Source organism: Perissodus microlepis, chromosome 8 (assembly GCF_051167445.1).
Source record: "Perissodus microlepis isolate ML-2025 ecotype Zambia chromosome 8, ASM5116744v1, whole genome shotgun sequence".
NCBI lineage: Eukaryota > Metazoa > Chordata > Actinopteri > Cichliformes > Cichlidae > Perissodus > Perissodus microlepis.
In genome coordinates, this window is record NC_140468.1 from 67,632 (window position 1) to 86,407 (window position 18,776).

General features: G+C 44.1%; 1 protein-coding gene and 1 long non-coding RNA gene across 4 annotated transcripts; one reads left to right on the forward strand and one right to left on the reverse strand.

Annotated features, from left to right (window-relative positions):
- The first annotated feature begins 1,426 nt into the window (after positions 1 to 1,426).
- LOC146380932 (D(1)-like dopamine receptor) lies at positions 1,427 to 6,801 on the forward strand. Its single transcript, XM_084936861.1, has one exon. It carries the CDS (start codon positions 2,267 to 2,269, stop codon positions 3,590 to 3,592), a length of 1,326 nt encoding a protein of 441 aa, XP_084792987.1. The 5' UTR covers positions 1,427 to 2,266; the 3' UTR covers positions 3,593 to 6,801.
- A 2,373-nt stretch (positions 6,802 to 9,174) lies between these two features.
- Positions 9,175 to 10,226, reverse strand: LOC146380933 (uncharacterized). 3 transcript variants are annotated; one of them, XR_014801228.1, is made up of 4 exons: positions 10,110 to 10,226; positions 9,963 to 10,024; positions 9,378 to 9,660; positions 9,175 to 9,307 (listed from the first exon to the last, which is right to left on the reverse strand). It is a non-coding gene; the product is annotated as an uncharacterized LOC146380933 (long non-coding RNA). The 3 variants fall into 3 exon arrangements; XR_014801226.1 differs by having other exon boundaries at positions 9,378 to 9,801; XR_014801227.1 differs by having other exon boundaries at positions 9,378 to 9,872.
- Positions 10,227 to 18,776: the final 8,550 nt, after the last annotated feature.

The following is an 18,776-nucleotide window of genomic DNA, read 5'->3' on the forward strand; positions in this document are numbered from 1 at the left end:
AATAATGATTATGCATAGTAAAATAATATTTCATCCCGATAAGCTGTACAGGGAGACGGCCACGGGCAGGAATTACTTCCTGTGTTGTTCAGTGGTGCTCTTTGGTGACCTCAGTCTCTCACTGAGCGTGCTCCTGTGACTAGTCAGTACGTCATGGAGTGGGTGGGAGGTGTTCTCCATGATTGTCCTTATCTTGGACAACATCTGCCTCTCAGACACCACCCTAACAGAGTCCAGCTCCATCCCCACAACATTACTGGCCTTGTGGATCAGTTTATGGAGTCCGTTGGCATCTGTGACCCTCAAGCACTCATAGCACTGACCACAACAGAGATACAACAAGAGAACATTAATTAGCAGGGATAGTGAAAACGTCTGTTTACGTTTGTAAGCCACTTGGCTATGATAGTAAACAGTAGACACTGATGTAGCTGACTGAATCCTTTGGACTGTTTCCAGCACAATATTAATTAGTCATTGTCAACTGTTGATTTGTCCTTTTCTCATTGTACAACGAATTATGATTGAGGGAGGGTTCGCCCAGGGCGCCAAACAGGCTAGGACCGCCACTGCCCAGGACTCCCAGAAACCTGTGAGAACTCTGACAGCATCACAGGAAACAGGAAGCCAGGCTGTGATGGCGACGTGTGTCCACCAGAGGGCAGAGTTTCACTGCCTTTGAGGCACCTGAGCTTTGAAGGAAAGAAAGACACCTGACAGCTTCAGTGACGTCACCAAACTCTTAAAAACTGAACACGTGATCATGTTTGGAGCTTCTGTTTTCTTCCTAATATCTGGATAATTAATTGATAACTAATCTATTTATCGCGTGTTGCTGGTGGACCATCAGAGGTGTTCACATCTCCTATATTTCATATCGTTTTCTTTTATGACAGAGGTTAAAGTTCAGCTTACGTCTCATGGCAGACTCAGTGTCCCACGTTTTATTATTATGGTGCTGATTATTAACAACAACCCAAAAATGGCAATAAAGGAAGAAAAAACATTCTTCAGAATTCAGCCTCTGTACATGCAAAATATTTAAATGGCTTTTATATGTAAATGAAAAACAAATAAAAGAACGAATAACACGAGTTTATAACGTATCCTTTTAATTATCGCGCCCACAAAAATATATAAATGAAACGAAACCTGTAAGTTAATTTTTCTTTGTCTGGTACGATAAACTTTTTTTCTATAATCCGCTGATGATGTTTTATTTTAAAACTATAGTTTTTTTTAAAAGAACTCTTATAAACGCCGGAGGTCACCGAGAGCAGCTGGAAAAGCAGTTTTATTTATAAGGTTCTGTGAGGCGAAGACTGAAGCTGTGCAGGACCGAGAGCGACACACAGCGAGGAAGTCTAAACAAACAGTTTCACGACCTGCAGGCAGGAAAGCTCAGTTCAGACTCACCTTCATCAAACGTGCGGCTCTGTGAGTGCGCTCGCTCTGCAGCAGCGAGGATCTGCGCCTCCTCCTCCTCACTCCGAGGATCTGCACCTCCTCTTCCTCACTCCGAGGAGCTGCACCTCCTCCTCCTCACTCCGAGGAGCTCTTCTCTGAAAGCAGCTGCTGTGGATCCGCATCAGACACACCTGAACTTGAAGAAAAACGGGAAACCTTCAGATTTCTGTCAAAGAAACCAACACAGAACTTAACTACTGCTCCAGCTGATCCCCGGGCGGAGGTCGCGGGTCCATTAAAGGTAACGCAGACGGACACCTGAGAGACCCTGACAGGCACAGACAGGTGTGCGCAGCAGCAGCAGGGGTTCCGGGCCTGGCTAGAGTGTCTGTGGCTCTCTGCAGGTACCCTCCCACAGTGGGACACACACGTCGGGTCGGCTGGTGCACCTGTTAGCCCTGCGACGGGTGGAGACATGTCCAGATGGTGCCTGGGTCTGCTCCTGAGAACCGGATCACTCGTTAATGAAACTGCTGTTTCCAAAGTTTGTTAAACAGTGGGTGGAAGTGTTTGTTTCTCCCGTGACCTGTTAACACGAGAGCAGACGTCTTTGGCACATTAAAAACATAAAGAAACTGAAGCAAACGAACTCCGCGTGAACTTTCCACGCTTCGGTTCAGATATTTCACTTCAGCCTGGAGGTGATTTTGTTTCGGGGTTGTTGTTTTTTTTGGTTGTTCTTTTACAGACCGAAACATTTGAAGTGTGCGTTTCACGTGCGCTATATATAAGTGTTGAAGAGCTCTGAGCTCGCGTGGATTGAGTATACCTGAGGGAGGGAGGGACAGTCCGAGTGTCCATGGAGACTTTCTACAACCACACGCGGAACCAGCGGCAGGACCAGAGCCAGCACCCAGTGGTCAAGGCGGCAGCGGACAGCCCCGCGCACGGGAGTGACCTCAGCCTCCGCGCGCTCACCGGATGCGTCCTGTGCGTCCTGATCGTGTCCACGCTGCTGGGGAACGCGCTGGTGTGCGCCGCCGTCATCAAGTTCCGCCACCTTCGCTCCAAAGTCACCAACGCCTTCGTCATCTCTCTGGCCGTGTCCGACCTGTTCGTGGCCGTGCTAGTGATGCCGTGGAGGGCCGTGTCCGAGGTGGCCGGCGTCTGGCTGTTCGGCCGCTTCTGCGACACGTGGGTGGCGTTCGACATCATGTGCTCCACGGCCTCTATCCTCCACTTGTGCATCATCAGCATGGACCGCTACTGGGCCATCTCCAGCCCGTTCCGCTACGAGCGCAGGATGACGCGCAGGTTCGCGTGCGTGATGATCGCTGTGGCGTGGACGCTGTCTGTGCTCATCTCCTTCATCCCCGTGCAGCTCAACTGGCACCGCGCGGGCGCGCAGAACGCCACGGACCCGGGGGACTGCAACGCGAGCCTGAATCGCACCTACGCCATCTCCTCTTCCCTCATCAGCTTCTACATCCCCGTGCTCATCATGGTGGGCACGTACACGCGCATCTTCCGCATCGCGCGCACGCAGATCCGGCGGATCTCGTCGCTAGAGAGGGGCTGCCGCGCTGTGCACCGGCGGCCCAGCGCCTCCGCGCACGAGGAGAGCTCTCTGAAGACTTCCTTCCGCCGCGAGACCAAAGTGCTGAAGACGCTGTCGGTCATCATGGGCGTGTTCGTGTTCTGCTGGCTGCCGTTCTTCGTGCTCAACTGCATGGTTCCCTTCTGCCGCCTGGAGCGCCTGGGCGCGCCGCCCTGCGTCAGCGACACCACGTTCAGCGTGTTCGTGTGGTTCGGCTGGGCCAACTCGTCCCTGAACCCGGTCATCTACGCCTTCAACGCAGACTTCCGGAAGGCCTTCTCCACCATCCTGGGCTGCAGCCGCTACTGCGCCACCTCGGCGGTGGAGGCGGTGGACTTCAGTAACGAGCTGGCGTCCCACCACGACACCACCCTGCAGAAGGAGGTGTGCGCTGCGCCGGCGGAGCTCGAGCGCGACTTCGATAAAGCTTCGGCCACTTCCGGTGATTCCAGGAACCGCCGGAACTTGCTGCTGCCCGCCATCCTGCGGCACGAGGGCGAGGCCGAGATCTCTCTGGACATGATGCCCTTTGGACACGATGCACCGGCCGACTGTTACGTGATACCCGGTCAAGTCCAGGACCTTTGACCTTCTGCTTGTGACTTTAAACGAGAGGAGAAGATTTTTTCCTGTTGTCAGGTCGTTTAAGTGTGGACGATTTTTCCATCAAACATTTGAGAGGATGTAAAAAAATGGATACTCATCATCATCATCATCATCATCCCGACTTCAGATGGAAGGCAGGAGGTCGTCCTCTGTTTGTCACTCTGAGCTCTGTTCTGCTCATTCCCAATATTCCAACATCTGGACATAAAAACAGATGACAGAGTTTGTCCGAGTCACTGGAACGCCTTACCATTTCCTGTTAACGCTCTTTATACATTAAACTCTTTTCTTGAGACTCACTTCGACTCTTTCATTTGGACCAAACCTCCACAGTTTTGGTTCCTCTGGTACTTTCCCCACCACCACGTGAAGCTCGAGAAGATCCGACTAAAAGCACAAATCCAAAATGATCCATTGAGTCAAACAGGCAGTTGTGTGTTTGATGTTCTCACCGCACATTTGTTGGAATTCTGCTCAAATCTGAATTTTAAAAACAAACCTCGTCCTGCTTTATGATCACTGAGTTTATCTTCTAAATCCTGATTTCAGTGTTAAACTTCATGATTGATCACACAGACTAACAACCAATCAGTTGTTGCTACCACGACATGATGACATATACTTTTACTGATATATTTGGTGTCCAGTATTCGGACACTGCATGGACCCCCTCGTGGCTCTGATGACGTCTTTGTGTGTTACAGCCCACGCAGGGAGTTCAGGGTTTTCTTTTGTAATGAAATAAGTGAAACAGACACAATTTATATGTTCATGACTTTTTTTCCTCTCTTCTTGTCATAGCAAAAAAAAAAAAACAAACAGTGATAAACAAGCTTTAAAATAATTCATCCTGTGTGAGTTTACATCAGCACTGTAACAACAAGATTTTTCTGTCGCTGAGTTTTCAGTTTATCGTTTTCAAACCTACCGCCGTCTTTCGCTACTCAGGTTAAACATGATATATAAGTCCTTTAGATAACTTAAAAATGTTATTGTTTGGCTTTTTTAATATTTTATTTGTTCCTGAGTAAATCGGTTTGGCTGAGATTAAAGTTATAGTTTTTACACAGCTGAATAAACGTCAAGCAGACAGCTGATTATCAGAAGTGTGAGATGCTGGAGAATATACTCCGGTGTCCTGTTATATTTTAGATAGCAAGGAGTTTATTAAACTTCACCGAAACAATCTGCAAATTTCATTAAAATTTAACAAACTATCATCTTGTCTTTATTTTTAGTTAGCACATACCTGAAACACTTAAAGCTGTAAGCTAATGATAGTTATATAAGAGCAGATGCTGCTGGTGCAATAAGCTGTACGTTTTACGTCCAATGGATGATGATCTGATTAGTCGACTAATCGCAAAATTAATCGGTGACTAGTCGACTATCAAAATAATCGTTTGTGGCAGCCCTATCTAGATGACACACATCATCACACATAAACTAATAAAAAGTTGTGTGATGTAATACAAATGACCTTAAACTCACGGATATCGATGGTGGTTTGAATTTAAACCTAAGCCCTGACTTGTACTTGATGCCCACAGATTGAAAGCTGTTTGATGTGAGTGTTCAGACCCACTGACTGAACCTCCCTTTGATATGGTAAAGATGGAGGACAGATCATTAATAACAATTACATCATTAATTTTGGCATCTAATTGGCCCTTCAGGTAATTGCAGGCTGTTGGAGTTTGTACATGCAAATTAAATGTGAAGCTGAACAAAAGCCAGATGAGCGTTTCCACGATGGAGTTTGCTGGAAAGCTTTGGTCTGCTGGTTGTCGGTGAGCTGAGGCAAAGCTCTGCAGACTCACAGAGATGGAAAACCTTTTCTAACAGCTCGTTTCAGATGGAGCAGGAACTGTGAGATAAAGAAGGATTATTACAAACCGCGATCATGCAAAGCTCCTTTAGCACAGTCGAAGAATGAAATTGAGCACAATAATTGCACTTTAAAGTTACTGTCATGTTGCTGTTTGAAGCGTTGGGTCAGTTCAAGATTAATCTCAGGATTTCATGTAAATCTCCCTCACTGTGTTAAGGTGAGGGAGAGCCAGACTGTTGTTTTACTGCACAGGAACCCGACAAGTCAGCGACTTTAATGTTAAATGTAGGACAAAGGTGAAGGCAGCAGCATCACCACACTTCCAGGGTGGGGGGCAGGGATAGCTCAGTAGGTAGAGTGGCGGCCCCATGATCAGAAGGTCGGGGGTTCGACTCCACTGAACGGCTACCCTGAGGTACCCCTGAGCAAGGTACCGTCCCTACACACTGCTCCCCGGGCGCTGCATTGGTGGCTGCCCACTGCTTCACTGGGTGAATGGGTTAAATGCAGAGGAACTATTTCCCTATGGGGACTAACATGCACACTTTACACTTTTACTTTACACTTTTTTTTTTTTTTACTTTACACTTTACACTTCCAAAATACTGAGATTGGAGGGGAAACGCAAATTTTCATCAACAGTCAAAAACAAAAAAACAAAAAAAAAAAAAAAAAGAAGAAATTCAACAACCAAACTCAAGTCTGGCTTCAATGTCACCTCCAAAAATGTCCCTGGGTGGAGATGTGGAACAGGTGGAGCGCTGTGATGTTGAGTGGATCCAGATGGAGAGGTCAGAGCTGATTAGCATTCAGAGTCAAGGACGAAGGTCACAGAGAGACCTGAGAAAGGAAGTTTGGGTGATCCGAGGCAGCTTGCAGGTGTCCTCTGGAGTCTCTCTCACTGATCCTGAAAACATGAACTCAGAGGAGAAGAAATCGCTGCAGAGATTTCACCACGTTTGTTGTTCTGACTGTTACTGACAGACACCGAGCAGCCAATCCCGGCACACCAGGGTCCAGCATGGCGCTGAAAGTGTGGAACTCCATCTCTCAGAAACATGTACAACAGGAAAAGCTGAAAATCAAAAATCATATTAACCAAACTTTTCAGGTTATTAACAGCAAACACAGAAACCTGTTTGTGCCATTATGGAAATGTTTCACTCTTTTATAAAACTGCTGCTCTTTCTACCCGATGAACATCAGTCAGCCCAGACTGAAATGTTACATGTGTGAGGCAGACACGTAATAAACACAAGCAGAGAAACCATGTTGCACAGTCACATGATCATGATTATTGCAGCCTGTGTAATGCTCAACCACTGCATCAACAACTTGATTTTCAGCCCAGTGCATGCCCGCAAATCTCACTTATTCCCTGCAGTAATCAGCCATTTACAGGCTGTGAAGTTGGAATTTGCTCCAATCAGAAACTTCTGGAAATAAAGCATATGATGCATAGTGGGTGGGTCCAGCACTGGCAGAAATCAGAGAGAAATATCTTAAAAGTAATATGTACAATTAACAAGCACCCTGAATTGGATAATTGAAGTAGTAAAACTTCTTCCAGGCGATGAAGTGCCAGAAATCCAAACTCCATTTCAATATGCAACAGATCTTTGAGATGTTTGTGTTGCCTTCAGATTGCTCTAAACAGTTGTTAGTCTGCACTCAGTCAGTGAAAATATAACTGCTCCACTGTTCCCAATATCAATATAGAGTCTCCATCAGGTTCAGGACTATGTGAAACCTCTTGAGTGTTTATAGCAGCAGCATCAAGGCAACTGAGCAAATCACAAATTTATCCAAGTTTGTGCTCATAAATCAGCAGGATGACACGATGAAACGCTGTCGTCTGCATATAACTTTACATCTGTAATATATTTTAATCTAAGAAGTATGATAACCAGAATCTGTTATCTAAGCTGAGTTTTTAAGTACAGTCGTCTTCCACTTCCCTCACCTATGGTGTGCCACAAGGTTCTGTATTGAGGCCCTTATTATATACATAATGCTGATTCAACGTTTCAGTTATGGACGTGCTTCTGTACACATTACATTCAGAGCTCTGTGCACTCAAACACATCACTATGCTTATGTTTAACATAATGAAGATGTGACTACAACACCTCAGTCTATCTTGCACACCTCATTGGTCAGCTTAGTGTCTTCTTTGATGACATTTTGTTAAATAAACAGAAAAAGTGCTCAGTATTGCACTAGCTTCCCCTGTTTGAAGCTTTTGTTCCACATGTAGAAATGTTGCTGCAGCCACAGCAGCAGCAGAGGTGAAAGGTTGCACAGAGAAACAGACAACCACACTTAAGAGCTCTTTGTGACACACACTCTTTCATCTCCAGGAGAAAGCGGCCAGGATTGTGTTCGTGCCTCCTTTCATTCGCTCTCTGAAGTCACTCAGTGCCAATGCTGGCGTTTCAATGACAGCCAGGCGGATCGCCAGAGAAGGTTAACAGTGTTCATCTTCTCCGAGGTATTCAAGTGTTTGCATGAAACACATACCACATGGAGGGAAACATGAAGAGAAGAAACCAACAAATTCAACGATAGGGGAAACTCCCACTTCAAAATCGGAGCGCTTAGAATTAGAATAAAATAGAGTAGATTTGATTCATTTCTTCTGCCGTCATGATATAACAAAAATTATAATGTAAAATCAGTAATTTTTTAGTAAAAAGGATACTGTACTCAAATATACAGATTAGTGTCTAATTACATCTTCCATTAACCTGACCCATATAATTAATCTAGAATAAATATCAGTGGGTTGGCAGTTTGTGGAAGCCACTATGTTCCCCCACTATATCTGAATACAGTGGAGGGAGAGGACATCTGCCTTGCAACTAATGGCGTTTTACGTATGTGGTGCTAGAGAGCGGAGATGCAATGTGCAAACCGAAGGAGAAAGAAGTCACAGGTGTTTGCGTGAAGGTACATTTAGATTCACTTCTGCACCGTCATACCCTACATTTTATCCCCTTCACCAAAAACACAAGGAAAGAGAACGCCACTGGCATCTTATTAAAATGTTGTCTTCATTTAAGTCAGAGCTCTAACACAAAAACACGCTCCCAGGTCAGACACGTGACCCTCTCATCTCTGGAAAGCTGACAAGAGCTAAATAACAGCAGCCAGTTATAAGCTAACATTAGGCTCCAATGTCCCAAAAGTCACTTTCCCGCTGATAAATCGTTCAACTGCGTCTCACCTGGCATTGAAAGCTGAGGTAAACAGCGGACTGACTGCCTTCTACAGTTTAAGGTTTTGTCTCTGACAGATGAAAATAAGTTATCCTAGCCACTGTAGCCAGGCTTACGCAAATAAGTTTCTGGAGGCAATTCAATAGAATTCTGCAAGCTGCTGACATCTGTTAAACTTTTACACACTGTAGCTTTAATTGTCAGTCCATGGTTTGACTTTGGGATCTGGGGTCTTGGTTGAGTATTTTCAGTACTAGTAGTATTTGAGTTATTCTCACCATTTTAAGTCTTGAGTTGTAGTTGCTATAGTGTTGCCTTTCACTTCATTATGCTTTTCATCATCATTCATCCAATGTGACAGACTCACGTGACCTACAAGACAACCTTTGTGTCCATGCATATCAGCCAGTTTAAAGAAAGTTGGAACCCATCACCTCCGACTGTGATGGTGTCAAGTTCAGCCAGTTAAGGCAGAGTCTGGCTATGCTGAATGTGTAAACGTCAAAGTGTCTGACATTGTCCACAAAAACCTAAAGCTGACCTAATGACTGGTTGCCCAGTAAAAGACTGGAGAACAGATTTTGTTGTTATAGTGCATTTAATGACCACATGATGCATGGAGGCCCAGGCTCAGCTCATCAAGTTGACCTGCAAGAACAAACAGTCACTACACACGTTTCTCCAAATTTAAGCTAGTTGGTTCGTAACTGTGCCTTACCTCAAACCTTTATCCTTTGAGAATCAGCCACTGGGACACTTTCTGGATTGCATGGCAGCACAGGGCTTAGAGAAAAGGGTCTGTAGACATCGTCAGTGTATTTGGAGAAAGGTAAGGCTTCTCTTCCTCGCTGGTAACCATTGCCGTTCTGGATGATGTAGGATGAAGGCAATGCAGGTGGAGCCATAAACAAGTGGCACTTGAGAGGTATACCAGGTATTAAAATCAGGGTAGGTCTGAGAGGGCATCCAGTCCTGTGGGTCAAAGGAGGAAGGAGCTCCCCCTACAGGAGCATGTACCCATGGAAAGCCAGCAAAAAATGAGGATCCAGTAAAGCCACCAATACCAACCCTTCCAGAGTTTTTGCTGAAACTGAGCTTGTCAAGTTGCAATGAAGCTCTTGAAAATTTTGCTCTGAGTAGCACTGAAAGAAAACCCTTCAATTACTTGGTTTAGCAGACCAAGCTTTTCAGTCAAGTATAAAATTACAGTTTTCTGAGAAAAAAAAAAAAAAAAAAGTAGTTCAGTTCTGCTACAGCTAGATTTCCAAGACTAACTCTCTTGAGGTTAGACAGGAAGACTTACCTTTAACTAAAACAGGCAGGCAAGCACCTCGGCCAAAAAGGAGGAAGCAAATCCAGGAAACCCTGTTAAAGATATAACATGTTTTATATATGGAAAAAAAAACTTCAATTATAAAAGAGACATCAAGCATCAAACAGCACAACTAACCTCAGAATAAAGACAAGCACCATGATTAAGCCTCAAAAGGGTCAGCTACAGCAGGTCAGTACCAACAAGCTGCCAGCTGCTTACAGATCAACTCAGTGTCCGTTAACTAGCTGGCAGCAAATGCATGGCTTATATTGGTGCTCAACATGCTGGCAGCTCTCGTTAAATTCATTCACTTCACCTGGTGCCCATCACTCCCCAGTCAATGATGCATTCTTTTTAGCCTGGAATCTGAACAATACCGAACCCCTGCACCTTTCAATTGTTTGCCAACCGCCAATATAACTGTAAGAAAGAAAGAAAGAAAGAATACCGAACCCCGCACAGGAAAGTTTGACTGCAATAGAGAAGAAAAAACAATAGAACATGTTTTGATGCATTGTCAGAAATATGATGCAGAGAGAAGAATTGATATGCTTGGTGATATGAAAGTGAAACTGGGCTTGGTTGATTTGTTTCATAAGAACTCAAGAAGGGAAAGTTATCAGACCATATTTGGTTTTTATGGCAGACTCATTTGTTTGGGAGGTTTTTAATTTTTAATTTTGTTGTAAAAATTGATTTATTTATTTTGTTAACATTTTGGTTCACATTCCAAACCAGTTGGTGGCAGTATTGCACCGTTTTGCTGTTTGCCAACCACCAATAAATAATATAAAGAAGAAGACTGAGCTCCTACTTGTAATACTACAGGGTGGGCCATTTATATGGATACACCGTAATAACATGGGAATGGTTGGTGATATTAAAGTCCTGTTTGTGGCACATTAGTATATGTGAAGGGGCAAACTCCTCAAGATGGGTGGTGACCATGGTGGCCATTTAGAAGTCGGCCATCTTGGATACAACTTTTGTTTTTTCAATAGGAAGAGGGCCATGTGACACATCAAACTTATTGGTAATGTCACAAGAACAACAATGATGTGCTTGGTTTCAACGTAACTTTATTCTTTCATGAGTTATTTACAAGTTTCTCTTTGTTCACAGACATTGACATGTCGGAGAGGTTAACACTTGAGGAGCGGATTGAAATTGTGTTGATATCTGGTGAACGCAGTAACCGGGTCATTGCAGCAGATTTCAATGCAAGACACCTTACGAGACCACCCATCTCCCATGCTACAGTCAGCAAACTGCTTGCTAAGTTTCGTGAAACTGGTTCAGTGTTGGATTTGCCAAAATGTGGACGCAAGAAAACTGTCACTAATGAAGAAACATCAGTGGCTGTCCTAGCTTCATTCAGCAAGAGCCCACAGCGTAGCACTCGCCGCATGTCAACATGCTCTTTTAATCAAGAGCTTTTCTGCATCTTTTCCAAAATATTTATTTATTTATTGATCTATTGGCTACGCTATATTTTGCCTGCAACAGCCAGATGATTGTGGTTTTTGGTGAACTTTGCTCAGTGGGGAAAATCGCTAGGATTTAGGACATGGATTCAGCTTAACACTTGTAATACGCACTAATACATCTAAAACTTCTGTCCAAAATTTTGGGATTTCTGGACATTCACATAGGCAATGCATCAGTGTACCTTTATCCCCACATTTAACACATATGTCTGGAACGTTAGGGTCAAATTTGTTTAATAATGTTGGGGTGATATATGTTCTAATATATACTGGATTAGTTTAAATTGGGTGTTTATAGATTGTGTTTGGGCTTTCAAGTAGGCTTTTTGACATTCCTCTGTGGTTATTCTACACTTTAAGTCTTGACACCATTCAAATCTTTTTTTTTCTGAGGACGTTTGAGAGCTGTCCCTGAGGTTGTTATAAAGACGGGATATTAAACCCTTCTTCAGCTGATGGTTTATTGCTGTGCCCTTTAATGAGTTTAGAGTGGGCAGTGTTAGGGATTTTTGAAATGAAGCTTCTGATCTGTAGAAATTTGAAGAAATGTTTGGTTGGAATGCCAAATTTCCATGTCAAGTCATTAAAGCACATTAGGGTGTCCTTGTCAAATAGGTCTGCAACTTTGCACAAACCTCTGGCAGCCCACATTTTAAAACCAGAATCTTTCCAACCAGGATCAAAGGCCTTATTGCCCTAAATAGGTGAGAATTAGGATAGTGCTCGTGTGATGCGGGGCCTCCCTGCTACTGCAGATAAGGAGGTGGTCCGCTTGCCTCCACCCCAGAGAGAAGGGTTACATCTCCTGGGTCTAGGTGCGGCTTGCCCCTCTGGGGGCGGGGGTACCTGGACCTGGGATATAGAGTATGTTTGGGGAGTGCGACTGTCTGTGCAGTGTCTATTTGTGTCTGTCTACACGTTGGGTGAGTGCCGAGTATTTGGTTGTGCATATGGGGTGGGAATGCACGTCTGTGTCCGCGTGTGCCTGTTTGTCTGTGTCTACATTTCAGGTTGGGTCTTAGACTCAACCTCTCTGGGTACATCTCAGGCCCTCTAAAGTACGGAGGCCTATCTCCCCTCACCACACTCCCTGCCGGTGGCTGATGCCCTCAGACGTTGGTGTGTTGGTGGTCCTTGTCGTCTGGGGCTGGGCGCTCATGCATGTACCGGCTCACTCCTGGTGGCCGATTGGCGGGGCTGGGCGCCTGTGGCCCGGCTGGGCTCCTTCCGGGGGGTGGGATGCCCTCAGGCCTCTGGCCTCTGGGCCTGAAGCTCGGTCCTCTCTGGCACAGCTGGCTGCCGGCAGAGCCCGCGGGCACGCCACTTGGTGTTCGCTCGCTCTGCGGTAGAGTATCACTTCCTGTTCCTGCTCAAACACAGTGGTGTTTCTGAGTAGCTTATTTGCTTAGCAATTTAATTAACAACTTTTAAATACATTCTTCTTTCATAGTATAATCTTCACGTGCTTCATCCGAAGCACACTTTCTGTGTACTCACTACCTAATTTATAGCCAAAGTATTCACTCACTGTCTCTGTACTGTTTCGCTAGCTTAGCTTAGCTCGTAGCCGACTCGTTAGCACCATGGCTACTTCACCTGTCCCTCCTGCACTTTCTTGCTCATTGTGTCAGATGTTTAGTTACTCCTCGGCCTCCTTTAGCAGTAATGATATCTGTAACAAATGTAGCATATTTGCAGCTCTGGAGGCCAGGATTACTGAATTGGAGACTCGGCTTCGCACCCTTCATTCACCCGTAGCTAGCCAGGCCCCTGTAGCTGGTGCAGCCGAAGATAGCGTAGGCCCCGCTAGCTGTTCCCCGGCAGACCCCAAGCAGCTGGGGAAAGAGGGCGGCTGGGTCACGGTGAGGAGGAAGCATAGTCCTAAACAGAAGCCCCAGGTACACCACCAACCCGTTCATGTGTCTAACCGTTTTTCCCCACTCGGTGACACACCCGCCGGGGGTCAAACTCTGGTAATTGGTGATTCTGTTCTCAGACATGTGAAGCTAGAGACACCGGCAACCATAGTCAATTGTCTTCCAGGGGCCAGAGCAGGCGACATTGAAGGAAATTTAAAACTGCTGGCTAAGGGTAAACGTAAATTCAGTAAAATCATAATTCACGTCGGCAGTAATGACACCCGGTTACGCCAATCGGAGGTCACTAAAATCAATATTGAATCGATGTGCAACTTTGCTAAAACAATGTCGGACTCTGTAGTTTTCTCTGGTCCCCTCCCCAATCAGACCAGGAGTGACATGTTTAGCCACATGTTCTCCTTAAATTGCTGGCTGTCTGAGTGGTGTCCCAGAAACGATGTGGGCTTCATAGATAATTGGCAAACCTTCTGGAGGAAACCTGGTCTTGTTAGGAGAGATGGCATCCATCCCACTTTGGATGGAGCAGCTCTCATTTCTAGAAATATGAACAAATTTATTAAACCCCCCAAAATATGACTATCCAGAGTTGGGACCAGGAAGCAGAGTTGCAGTCTTACACGCCTCTCTGCAGCTTCTCTCCTCCTGCTACCCCCCCAAAAACCCATCTCCATAGAGACTGTGTCAGCTTCCAAAAAGACAAAAAACAAACTAAAAACCAGCAACAAACAACTTAAACATAAACAATTACAAAGAAAGAACAGTACAGTATCCACATCTGAACCAAAGAGTAAAACAGTGAAATGTGGATTATTAAATATTAGGTCTCTCTCCTCTAAGTCTCTGTTAGTACATGACTTAATAATTGATCAACAAATTGATTTACTCTTCCTTACAGAAACCTGGTTGCAGCAGGATGATTATGTTAGTTTAAATGAATCAACACCCCCGAGTCATTCTAACTACCAGAAACCTCGAAGCACAGGCCGAGGGGGCGGTGTGGCAGCAATTTTTCACACCAGCCTATTAATTAATGAAAGACCAAGACAGACTTTTAATTCATTTGAAAGCCTGATGCTTAACATTGTCCACCCCAGCTGTGAAACTCAGAAACCAGTCTTACTTGTTATCATCTATCGTCCACCTGGGCCTTACACAGAGTTTCTGTCTGATTTCTCAGACTTTATATCTAATTTAGTTCTGAGCTCAAATAAAATAATTATTGTGGGTGATTTTAACATCCATGTAGATGCTAAAAATGACAGCCTCAACATGGCATTTAGTCTGTTATTAGACTCAATTGGCTTCTCTCAAAATGTAAAAGAACCCACCCACCACTTTAATCACACTCTAGATCTTGTTTTAACATATGGCATAGAAACTGAACATTTAACAGTGTTTCCTGAAAACCCTCTCCTGTCTGATCATTTCCTGATAACATTTACATTTACAATAATTGATTACACAGCGGTGGAGAGTAGATTTTATCACAGTAGATGTCTTTCTGAAAGCGCTGTAACTAAGTTTAAGAATATAATCCACCCACTGTTATCATCTTCAATGCCCTGTACCAACACAGAGCAGAGCAGCTATCTGAACGCTACCCCAACAGAGGTCAATTATCTTGTTAATAATTTCACCTCCTCACTACGTACGACTCTGGATACTGTAGCTCCAGTGAAAACTAAGGTCTCTAATCAGAAGTACCTGACTCCGTGGTATAATTCTCAAACACGTACCCTAAAGCAGATGACTCGTAATCTGGAGAGGAAATGGCGTGTCACAAATTTAGAGGATCATCATTTAGCCTGGAGAAATAATTTGCTGCTTTATAAGAAAGCCCTCCGCAAAGCCAGAACATCTTACTATTCATCACTGATTGAAGAAAATAAGAACAACCCCAGGTTTCTCTTCAGCACTGTAGCCAGGCTGACAAACAGTCAGAGCTCTGTTGAGCCAACCATCCCTTTAACGTTAACTAGTAATGACTTCATGAACTTCTTCACAAATAAAATTTTTATCATTAGAGAAAAAATTACCAGTAATCATCCCACAGATGTAATATTATCTACAGCTACTCTTAGTACCATTGATGTTAAGTTAGACTCTTTTTCTCCAATTGATCTTTCTGAGTTAACTTCAATAATTACTTCCTCCAAACCATCAACGTGTCTTTTAGACCCCATTCCTACAAAACTGCTCAAAGAAGTCCTGCCATTAATTAATTCTTCGATCTTAAATATGATCAACCTATCTCTAATAATCGGCTATGTACCACAGGCCTTCAAGCTGGCTGTAGTTAAACCTTTACTCAAAAAGCCATCTCTAGACCCAGCAGTCTTAGCTAATTATAGGCCAATCTCCAACCTTCCTTTCATATCAAAAATCCTTGAAAGAGTAGTTGTCAAACAGCTAACAGATCATCTGCAGAGGAATGGTTTATTTGAAGAGTTTCAGTCAGGTTTCAGAGCTCATCACAGCACAGAAACAGCTTTAGTGAAGGTTACAAATGATCTTCTTATGGCCTCTGACAGTGGACTCATCTCTGTGCTTGTCCTGCTAGACCTCAGTGCAGCGTTCGATACTGTTGACCATAATATCCTATTAGAGCGATTAGAACATGCTGTAGGTATTACAGGTACTGCACTGCAGTGGTTTGTATCATATCTATCTAATAGACTCCAATTTGTGCATGTAAATGGAGAGTCCTCTTCACACACTGAGGTTAATTATGGAGTTCCACAGGGTTCAGTGCTAGGACCAATTCTGTTTACATTATACATGCTTCCCTTAGGCAGCATCATTAGAAGACATAGCATACATTTTCACTGCTATGCAGATGACACCCAGCTCTATCTGTCCATGAAGCCAGATAACACACACCAATTAGTTAAACTGCAGGAATGTCTTAAAGACATAAAGACCTGGATGGCCGCTAACTTTCTGCTTCTTAATTCAGATAAAACTGAGGTTATTGTACTCGGCCCTGAAAATCTTAGAAATATGGTATCTAACCAGATTCTTACTCTGGATGGCATTACCTTGGCCTCCAGTAACGCTGTGAGGAACCTTGGAGTCATTTTTGACCAGGACATGTCCTTCAACGCACATATTAAACAAATATGTAAGACTGCTTTCTTCCATTTGCGCAACATCTCTAAAATTAGAAATATCCTGTCTCAGAGTGACGCTGAAAAACTAGTTCATGCATTTATTACTTCCAGGCTGGACGACTGTAATTCATTATTATCAGGATGTCCAAAAAACTCACTGAAAAGCCTTCAGCTAATCCAAAATGCTGCAGCAAGAGTACTGACAGGGACTAGAAGGAGAGAGCATATTTCTCCTGTTTTGGCTTCCCTTCATTGGCTTCCTGTTAAGTCCAGAATTGAATTCAAAATCCTGCTCCTCACATACAAGGTCTTAAATAATCAGGCCCCATCTTATCTTAATGACCTTGTAGTACCATATCACCCTATTAGAGCACTTCGCTCTCACACTGCAGGCCTACTTGTTGTTCCTAGAGTATTTAAAAGTAGAATGGGAGGCAGAGCCTTCAGCCTTCAGTTTTCAGGCCCCTCTTCTGTGGAACCAGCTTCCAGTTTGGATTCGGGAGACAGAAACTATATCTACTTTTAAGATTAGGCTTAAAACTTTCCTTTTTGCTAAAGCATATAGTTAGGGCTGGACCAGGTGACCCTGAATCCTCCCTTAGTTATGCTGCAATAGACGTAGGCTGCCGGGGGATTCCCATGATGCATTGAGTTTTTCCTTTCCAGTCACCTTTCTCACTCACTATGTATTAATAGACCTCTCTGCATTGAATCATATCTGTTATTAACCTCTGTCTCTCTTCCACAGCATGTCTTTTATCCTGTCTTCCTTCTCTCACCCCAACCGGTCGCAGCAGATGGCCGCCCCTCCCTGAGCCTGGTTCTGCCGGAGGTTTCTTCCTGTTGAAAGGGAGTTTTTCCTTCCCACTGTTGCCAAAGTGCTTGCTCATAGGGGGTCATATGATTGTTGGGTTTTTCTCTGTATCTATGAAGCGCCTTGAGGTGACTTTTGTTGTGATTTGGCGCTATATAAATAAAATTGAATTGAATTGAATTGAATTGCAACCCCCTCTGGCCTCTGCTCCGTAGCTGCGGGGTGACCTTTCGTTTGGGGCTCTACTCAGCTCTTCCCAGGAGGGTGGCATGGTTCCCCCCCTTTGGTGGTCCTCCTCGGGTCCTTGTACTCTGGGGCCTCTGGATATCTGGGGCCTGGATCTCCTCCATACCTGCTTCATACCCTGGTGGACGGGGCTATGGCTCCCCACACTCCCTAGCAGATCGTTACATGGAGAAACCTTTGGAATACAAGCATGCTGATCCACACAGGTGTGCACACAGGTGTACACACGGGTGTTCACAGACACGGACTACACCTTTCTTGGCTGCTGTCTCAAAGCACATTGTACGCTGTCTATCTTGCGTGCTGCACAATATCGTTTCTTATTTAGTATCTACTGTTATCTACTGCTAGCTAGTTTATTGTGATGGTGCTGTTTTTATTATGTTGCTCTTTGTTGTTTGCTTTCTCTTCTGTTTTTTTTTCTCCATACAGGTGATCCAGGTGTTTTGTTTGTTTGTTTGTTTTTTCCTTTCTTCCCCCCCTTCTCACCGTCTCTTCTCCCCTTTGGTTTTCTTTCTCTCCCTCTCTTTCTTTCATTCTTTCTCCCTGTCCTATCCCCCAGTCACATTTGTCCCGTTTGTAGCAACCGAAAATAAAATAAATTCATAATTATAATAAAGGTCAATCAAATGGACCAATATGGCAAGGCCATGATGATCCACTTGGTAAAATAAATCCGCTTGGCATCTTTCTTGGCCTTAAGACAACAATTCTGATGGCTCAAGATCCAAACGGGACACAAATGGTATTTTTAACAAACGGATTCAATGTATTTTTCAGATCATATATATTTATATTTTTGTGGAGTACAGGTAAGAACTGAGCAGTAAGGGGAATGAAGCTGTAGAGAGCAGATGACATTTTAATGTTGTCCAAATTAAAGAGCTCAGTTCCCCAGCTACTCAAAACAATTTACCCTACGACATCTCTGGGTATAAAATTAATCAATCCAAATCGGCCATCCTCTAAACATTCTCAGAGAATTAAATCACCCATTAAAACAACCGTTGAAGTTGCCAGAGACAGTCTTACCCGTCTAGTGTGTGTGTGTGTGTGTGTGTGTGTGTGTGTGTGTGTGTGTGTGTGTGTGTGTGTGTGTGAGAGAGTGAGAGAGAAATATAAAAAAAAAAAAAAAAAAAAAAAATCCACTCCAAAAATAGATGATTTGGCACTTGCAAACCATGCTCCAACAATCAACTCTGTTGTTGAATCAATTGATGGACTATGCCGCCAGTCTCTCTGATTGGGCGCGTAAACATTCCTCT

What these genes read in the sequence shown, in the direction of transcription:
- LOC146380932 (XM_084936861.1), top strand. Translation starts at nt 2,267, where the DNA reads ATGGAGACTTTCTACAACCACACGCGGAACCAGCGGCAGGACCAGAGC.